This window comes from Trypanosoma rangeli, assembly GCF_003719475.1.
Source record: "Trypanosoma rangeli strain AM80 chromosome Unknown Tra_15.4_contig_00531, whole genome shotgun sequence".
NCBI lineage: Eukaryota > Euglenozoa > Kinetoplastea > Trypanosomatida > Trypanosomatidae > Trypanosoma > Trypanosoma rangeli.
This window is the reverse complement of record NW_021706276.1, coordinates 1-7,964: the sequence shown is the minus strand read 5'-3', so window position 1 is coordinate 7,964 and position 7,964 is coordinate 1. Positions and strand designations below refer to the sequence as shown.

Sequence of the window (7,964 nt, the reverse complement as noted above, 5' to 3'; positions counted from 1 at the left end):
GCCCTGCATCGCAAAAGGCGCTGTGAATGCAGCATGCCCCCGTGGCACCGGCCCTCCCGCAGCGCGATCCACAACGGCTGCCCAAGTACGTCGATTCGGCAATGAAGCAGATGCTGTCACCACCGTCGCCCGCAGTCGCCTCGGGAATGTCAAAAGGTTCAAGCCGGTTTGCATAATTTGTCTGTTTCCTCTAGCCACAAACACGTCAACCCAACTCTTTGTCATTACCGAACCACGGACACCTCCACCAACGTATTCACCAGCGACGCACCGCCACTACGCACCGCCGGTGCCCCGCAGACGGAGGAGCGTCAGGGCGCACACAGCACGGCGCCGCACAGTAGCCGTCACCATCCGTCGTAGCAGCAGCAGCAGAGTCGCAGGGGTCGGTAAGCTCCGAGGAAGCAAGGAAAAAGAAAAAAACAAGAAGGCGAGGAAGGGAAGCAGAGGTCGCAAAAAGGGGAGCGGAAAAAAGTGAAAGCATAGGAGAAGGAACAAAAAGATCACAGCCCACCAAGTCCACGCGCATAGAGGACTCCGCACCCACCCACGACGGAGCAGCCAAACCATACCGTGCACGGGACATGACGTCACTCAAAGCAACACCACCACACGCAGCGCCCCCCACCCCCAAGGGAAGGGAGAATGACCGACAACGCACCTCCTCCCCCTTTGTCTCTCTATTCCCTTCATACCCACAGAAGGCGGTAACAGCAGCACAGGCGGCACTGCCGGCACCAACTACAAAAACATCCTCCACGCATACCGCAGCATGTATATATACCGTGTATGTGTGTGTGTGCCTGGAGATACAAAAATAAAAAGAAGGAAGAAGAGTAAAGCGTGTGAGGATGCACATACAGACACACAGAAGAGATGCAGGACGCAAGGAAAAAAAGTAGATAACTAAAACTCAAAATGGCACCGCAGCACACACAGTGGCAACACACAAGTAATATGGTTCAACAAAAAAAAAAATATATATACTATCGTGGAAGGGACCTGTGCGATCCCCACAGTTCCACTCACAATTTGGCCGCATATAAAAATAAATGATATATTCGTTTCAACCACCGAAAGGCCCCAGTGTCCAGACACCGTTTGACTTCCATAGGGACCCGCAGTGTGTTGCTGTGGCTCTCACTCCTTTTCTTCTCCTATCGGCGGACATACAATGCCGAGAATGTCTGCAGACGCCCAAGAAAAGCGGTTAGTTGTTGTTTTTATCCGTGTCTTTTCAAACCAATTCGGTGTCCTGCGCGTCAGCCAGCACCGTGGCACACGTCCGCACCCACCAAAAACCAAGACGTAAAGGAGAGAGCCCCGCTCCCTCCCGCAGCAACAGCAGTGCGGGGCGCAGTGAAGCATCTCATACTGTCAGACAAACACGGAGGCTCAACGTTTTCGCTGAGAAACAACCCACAAAACAACAGTCAATAAAAAAAACACATCCGTAAAGCAGTAAACCAACAATATACTGAACCGATACACTAAAAAGCAAATCGGTGAATGGCCCCCGCCATTGAGACAAACCATATAACAAATAAAAAGGACGAAACAAAAAACATGAGGACCCCGCTGTACTGGCGCCGATGAGAGAACGCAATTTGTGGGTCCAAGAAAAAAAAAAGCATAAAATAAAACAAAATGAGTGACTACCTAACACGTTATTTGCCTCTGAAAGCGCATGAGAAACGGAGGTGCTCTCAGTAGAAGCACAAACTCCCCTCCACTGGGGTCCACTCAGCACAGGGCCGCAAAACTCCATAGCCCCAATAGCAGCAGGAGCAGCTGAGACACATCCGCACGCGTAGAGCCGTCACCTGCAAGTTTCCCAACTGCATTGGAGCTGTCAACTGTACGCTTCCCAGATGCTTTGGAGCTGTCAACTGTACGCTTCCCAGATGCTTTGGAGCTGTCAACTGTACGCTTCCCAGATGCTTTGGAGCTGTCAACTGTACGATTCCCAGATGCTTTGGAGCTGTCAACTGTACGATTCCCAGATGCTTTAGAGCTGTCAACTGTACGATTCCCAGATGCTTTAGAGCTGTCAACTGTACGCTTCCTTGATGCCTTGGAGCTGTCAACTGTACGATTCCCAGATGCTTTGGAGCTGTCAACTGTACGATTCCCAGATGCTTTGGAGCTGTCAACTGTACGCTTCCTTGATGCTTTGGAGCTGTCAACTGTACGCTTCCTTGATGCCTTGGCGCTGTCAACCTTTTTGAGTTTCATAGCATTTAGTGGTTGGTTGTACAGAAAGACGTTCTTTATTGTCACACTGCTGCTCTCGGTGCCACCAAAGTAAAAGTGAGTGATATCGTGCCTCAGTGCCTCACGGGTTGGTAGTTTGTTAGTATTCCCCACAAGCACGCCGTCCACGTACACGGAGCCCTTGTTGTCCTGCAGCATGAGCGCCACTTTGTACTTCTTCCCCGGCTCCCAAGTGCTGTTGTGTGTTATTGTCGTGATGCCGTTGAAGACTGTCCCCCACCGTTTCTCCGTCGTGTACGACAGCCCCACAAACTTTGTGTTTTCATTGTCCTCCAGTCCCGCACCCAGCAGAGGAACGCTCTCTTTCGGAACCTCATCGATCCTCACCGTCGCCACAAGCGTGAACGCGTAATTCACAAAGCTGTGCACATTGTGATACTTCCGCATGTTCACAGGCCACATGGCGTATGACCCAAACCCCGTGAACTTAAAGCCATTTTCAACCTTCTTTGCATTCCTCACAATTGCATTCAAGCAACGGTACGCGTCGTTCCAACTTCCATCACCCGATGCATCCGACAAGAATCCAACCAGACCGGCCGTGGGCACAGACGAGTTCGAGAGGAAGGAGTCCATTTTTGCCCAAGTCTCCAAGACGGACGTGATCGTCTTCAGCTGGTCCGTTAGAGAGGAAAGAGCCAGACTTATGGTTGTTGTACCGACCCTCTGTTGTAAAAGGTGCAATGCATCGTTAGAGTACAGCAGGGTGTTGTTAGACGTCCGGTTATCTCCAATGTCCATGGAAATGGGCCCGACGTGAAACGTGCGGTTGTTGTCAGCAACCCAAAGGTAGAGCGCGGTGGCTTGCAACGGGTCATCACGGAGAATCCCTTTCTGAGTGTACAGCATGACCTTCTTTCCAGCAATGGTCGCAGTGGTGAGGGACCCCACTCCCACAGCTGTTCGCAAAGAGTTTGGTAAAAACCTGGGCTGCACGCGTGTGAGTGTCCTGACAGCCTCCGTCCACGTTTCCCCCATGTCCCTCGACTCGAACACATTGGAGAGAGAATCACGTTGAACAACCATGACAAGCTGCCCCTGCTCCCACTCAACGATGAGGAAGTCTCTCAACTGTGCAGGGACCATACCCTGTGAAAGCGTCCAATTTTTGCCGTCGTCCTTCGAATAAATGATCATGGAAAGAAATAGTTGTTTTACCTTATTCCTCGCCATCACAGGAAACACAAGCGTGCCATCATCCATCACAACGCCTGAGCCACCAGCACTAACAAACTGGTCCAGGCCACGTTGTTTAGCAGATGGTTCAATTTGTGATAAAAGCGAGGTGGGTTTGCCCCATTGGATGACTTTATCTTGCGTGGCCTCACCCACGAGCAAATCAAGACCCTGTAGGTGTGTAGCATCCCTCCTCGTTAAAGTGTAATGCTTCGTAAAATAGTCTCCCACAAGTAAAAAAACCTTGTTACCCTTTGCAACTGTTGTGGGCCGGTACGCGCGTCTCACAGGAAAGTCATGCCCCTTTGGAATCGTTGTGTGAAAAATGTTGTATGCCTTCCATTTGTTTAGTCGGACTTCATCGACAAAAGACGACCAGTTCTTCGCAGAGTCAATGTACCCCGCCACAACATCAGCATAATAGGCGAAAAACTGTTCTTCACCGGAGCTTGGAAAACTGGTGTGGCTCTTGGCAAGCGCAACCAAGACCCCACCAGCACTGACAAGAGAAGGTGAGATAAAGGATTCCCCCAGTTGATCTTTACCTCGTGTTTCCACAATCGTTCGATGCGGCACAAAAATATCGACGGTCTCTGGCATTTGTATTTCCTTTGGTTTATTTCCCTCCTGGGCGTGCACAGCCGTACTGCCAAAGCATATCAGCAGCAGAAAAAGTAGCAACAGCATCAAATAAGAAAACAGGTGCCGGGACATCTTAAGCATGTGTCGCTGCTCACTCATTCTCTCTTTATTCCCTCCTTGTGGTGGATTCGCTCAGACCGCAACGGTTGTGTGTGTGTTGCTGGTGGTGACTGCAGAGCCTTTCAATGCGTACAATAACAAGTAGTCTTCGTTATTGTTCGTTCCGTGTGTGAGAAAGAAAAAAGCAACCACCCCAAAAAAAATGAACCGCCCGCACCCACAGTTGGGCGCCCCGCAAAGAACAGCAAGTATCCGTATCGAAGACCGCACCGACAAACATGTGGGCCGCACGATCACACACTCGCCGCAGCCCACAAGAAACACCCACACGCACCCACACGGAGAGTCCGCAGTGTGGGACACCTCCCACAGAAATCAAAAATAAAAAAACGAAACAAATTCATAAGCACCCTACTTACCGTCTCCCCCGCCCAGCCCCTTCAAACCCCGCCAGCAGCAACACGTAGTGCGCATCCCGGCGGGACCTCCCATCACGGCCCCCACAAACTCCCCAACGTCCCCACTTCCCTTAGCGCACTGCAGAAGGAGTGGGGCGTAGCGCAAAAAATAATAATAATAATAACAATACAAAATAAACGGGGCAGCAGCACCACCACGACAAGACAGACGCAGCAGATGCCTTTAGTCTGCGGCCACAAAAACAAACTCTCGCAGCGACACCGCCACCAACAACCTAAACGCAATCGCCCGCCTCCCAGCCGCACCGCGGTGCTCGTGGAAGTGAAGCACCTCAAAGAGTCTCAGGGGAAAACAAGAAACCACTTCACCCACCACGCACGGCACGTACGCCTCCATACGATGTCGCCAACAGGCACTGACGCACCTTCTGGTGCCAAAAATGCACCGTGTTCTCCTCCTCTTTACGCTGAGCAGCATTCAGGGCGCGATGGCGTCACACACCCGCCACGTATGTTATTTGGCGCACTCGCAGCGTGCCGCACGTCAATAATTTCCCTCTCGACAACTCGTCAACGAAAGTTTCCCCATTTTATTAAATACACCTCGCCGTGCACTCACTGAGCTGCCTCACTGTGCCGGAGCTGCCGCAGCAACCTGCAGCCCAACCGCCCTCCACCGTCAACACCCACAGCACCCCGTACTTCCAACCCATATGCGCAGGGGTACTATTCCTTCTGCGGCAATACAGCGGACTCGGTGGGGTGCCCCATTTAGGGTCTTGCGTGCAGCGCACACAACCGTCGCCGGTGCCAGCCTGCTGCAGACAGCCGCTTGTGTTGGGGCAGTGCCTTGCCGACAGAGAGATCCTGCCCGTATGATTGCGACCACAGGCCGCGTCGCTAGTTCCTTTGACAAACGGAAATCCCGCAGCTCCAACAATACGTGCATATATTATATATAGACATACTCCCTTCCTCCCTCCCCATGTTCGTTGCCGGCTGTTATTTTATTTCATCTGCCAGTTTCTCTCACCCATCGGTGCGCCAAGAAACACACCTCGCCGCCACACCCCCTATGCCACCGAGGGGACGTCTTCACCACTCCGTGAAATGCGCCCTCGCCGCGCCACGGCTGCGTGCCCAATCCCAACGAAAAGAATAATTCCCAGCACCCGAAAAGGCAATCGACCCCACGGCACCCACCGCCGCAAAGAACCAACCAAAAGACTCACCAAAAATCTCATGAAACAAAATAATAATAATAATAATAATAAAATATGCCTCTGGATAAGGCCATATGGCTCCCACTCCTAAAAAGCGAAGGTCGCACAACGGGGGAATCGCAGTTTAGCTCGGTGGGCCACGCAACCACACGACTCCCTTCCGCATTGGAGGGTGTCATTATTGCCATCAGTTGCTGTGGGGGGTTGTGGCGTGGAAGAACTCAAAATAAAAAACACTCGCGCTGCTCCCCAACGCGGCATCGCTGAAAGCTAAAAATCAAGTCATCCGCAAAACAAGCAGAGGAGCCACACAAAACCATCTGTCGTCTGCTCAGCCTCAGCGGGTGACACACTCCCCTCACCGCCTTCTCTCAGCAAAGCACCCCGCCCCCGCTGCAATATACACGAGGAAGCCGCCACTCCGCCCACTACACCAACCACAATAATAATACAACTCGCCTCTCCCCCACTCCCAGCCATGCCGCCGCCCTTCCTTCCCCACCAAGAAAGAAACGCACTAAAAGAATGTCTTGAAACGACACAAACCCATACAACACCATGTAACACACGAGCAGGGCGGATTCCCAGCCACACCCAACGTTCACGTCACTTATCCTGAGTGGCCTTTGCTGGCAGCAACAACCAGCTGGACAGTCATCTCCGCGTCAAACTGCACCTGGCACTGCTCCACCCTTCTCTCCCAAAAGTCTCTGGCAACCTGAAGTCTCGGCACCTCCTTTTCTCCCTCCGTGACATGGCAATCCCGCCTGCCAGTCATCAGCGTGCTGAATGTAAATGATCTCCCACCTCATTTTTTCCCTCAGCGCCTCCCAGCCCTTGAAGTTGCACGTCATGTACTTCGGAAACGCAGCCACCTTACCGGCAGTGGTGTGGTAAGTGTTGTGTTTTGCCACCTGCAGCCCAATGAACGTCACTTCTTTCTCCGCACGGCTGTGCCCATCGGCGCCAGCATTTCGGGACCGCCCAGATTTAATTTTTTTCTTGGCAGTTTCCGTTGGTTGCACCCCGACCACGTAGAACGCGTCCAGCACGGGGAAAAATCACTTGTTGGGCATATACAGAACGCCAGCTTGAAGTTCAGTCTGGATTATTACTCTTCTATTATCTCCACCTGCCATGCACCCGACCACGCAGGGGTCCCTTGGAAAGCGGCCCACCGCATGCCCGTTCGCCAACACGCTGGCCCGCGTTCCTCCCTCGCTGCGGGAAGGTGATTCACCTTGCGAGCTACCGCTTCAGCGACGTCGCTAATCAGAAACGCCACGCAGCCCAAGCACTCAAGATCATTAGCAGCAGACCTACTCCACGTTCCCACAACAGACAGCAGGCGGGACATCCTAAAGTTCTTCATTAGCACCCGCCTCCGCAATGTTCTTTTCGACCTCAACTGAAACGGGAAAATTCATGCAGCTTTCCGCGTCCTCTCCATTCCCCGCATTGGGCCTCACCACCACCGACGCATCCCTCACCACGCGCTCCTCCTCAACACACGCACCACCTCCCTCCGCACAAATATATCCTCGTAATCTGGCAAAAGGAAATTTTGTGCGGCCACGCAAACGCAGATCTAAGCACAATAAACTCCAGCCCCACACCACGGGTCTCCTCCTCTTCATACTCCTCAATCTTAGGAGGACAAGGTGTGACGTCCGCCTCACTCCCACTCTCACTCCACAATATCTGAGGCCTGCTGGAAGCGGCGCCCACCAACCTCATCCCAAGCGGCTCCGCAAAGTGGCCCGACTCCACGTAAGTCCCACGTTGCATTCAACACCGACCGGTAGACCCTCTCATCCAAAACCACAGGTGCTGCGGCTGCCCGCCTTTCCCTCTCTGCCTCCTCCACCGCGGCAAGGGCTGCCCTCAGTTTTGTCCGTGTAATAGGAGAGACAATACTCTTATCTGCAAAGTCCTTCCAGTCTCGCAGCGTAGCCACCCTGCTCTTCGTAAGCTTGCGCCCAAGCTTCCATTTCTTTCTGTATGGCTGTGTAAGACGAAAAATTGAGAATTTCCTCACGAAGCCTCTGGTCTGTAACGCATCCCGCACTTTCCTGCACAAACACCTCCATCGGTACATTTTGTGTCTTCATCCACCACGGATGTTGGGCCAAAATCCATCCGAATAAAATCGTTCGGTTGTATTTTTTTT

General features: G+C 52.5%; 4 protein-coding genes and 1 pseudogene across 4 annotated transcripts in view, besides 3 other annotated features; all 5 read right to left on the bottom strand.

Moving 5' to 3' along the window:
* The window catches only part of TraAM80_09194 (uncharacterized protein), a gene marked incomplete at both ends in the record, with an annotated part of 390 nt that extends 165 nt beyond the window's left edge, over positions 1 to 225 (bottom strand). The window contains one exon of the mRNA XM_029385892.1: positions 1 to 225. This exon is cut by the window's left edge and continues 165 nt beyond it. Within this exon, the coding sequence (XP_029234270.1) occupies positions 1 to 225 (225 nt within the window).
* A 31-nt stretch (positions 226 to 256) lies between these two features.
* TraAM80_09193 (uncharacterized protein) lies at positions 257 to 586 on the bottom strand (the record flags this gene model as incomplete). The annotated part of the gene is made up of 1 exon (XM_029385891.1): positions 257 to 586. One exon carries the CDS (start codon positions 584 to 586, stop codon positions 257 to 259), a length of 330 nt encoding a protein of 109 aa, XP_029234269.1.
* A 1,031-nt stretch (positions 587 to 1,617) lies between these two features.
* Positions 1,618 to 1,649: a microsatellite.
* A 94-nt stretch (positions 1,650 to 1,743) lies between these two features.
* TraAM80_09192 (group II trans-sialidase superfamily) lies at positions 1,744 to 4,191 on the bottom strand (the record flags this gene model as incomplete). The annotated part of the gene is made up of 1 exon (XM_029385890.1): positions 1,744 to 4,191. The coding sequence occupies one exon, from the start codon at positions 4,189 to 4,191 to the stop codon at positions 1,744 to 1,746; it is 2,448 nt and encodes an 815-aa protein (XP_029234268.1).
* Positions 4,192 to 4,715: 524 nt separating this feature from the next.
* Positions 4,716 to 4,748: a microsatellite.
* A 1,074-nt stretch (positions 4,749 to 5,822) lies between these two features.
* Positions 5,823 to 5,849: a microsatellite.
* Positions 5,850 to 6,467: 618 nt separating this feature from the next.
* Positions 6,468 to 6,727, bottom strand: TraAM80_09191 (retrotransposon hot spot (RHS) protein; annotated as a pseudogene).
* Positions 6,728 to 7,481: 754 nt separating this feature from the next.
* On the bottom strand, positions 7,482 to 7,892 carry TraAM80_09190 (uncharacterized protein; the record flags this gene model as incomplete). Its single annotated transcript, XM_029385889.1, has 1 exon — positions 7,482 to 7,892. One exon carries the CDS (start codon positions 7,890 to 7,892, stop codon positions 7,482 to 7,484), a length of 411 nt encoding a protein of 136 aa, XP_029234267.1.
* Positions 7,893 to 7,964: the final 72 nt, after the last annotated feature.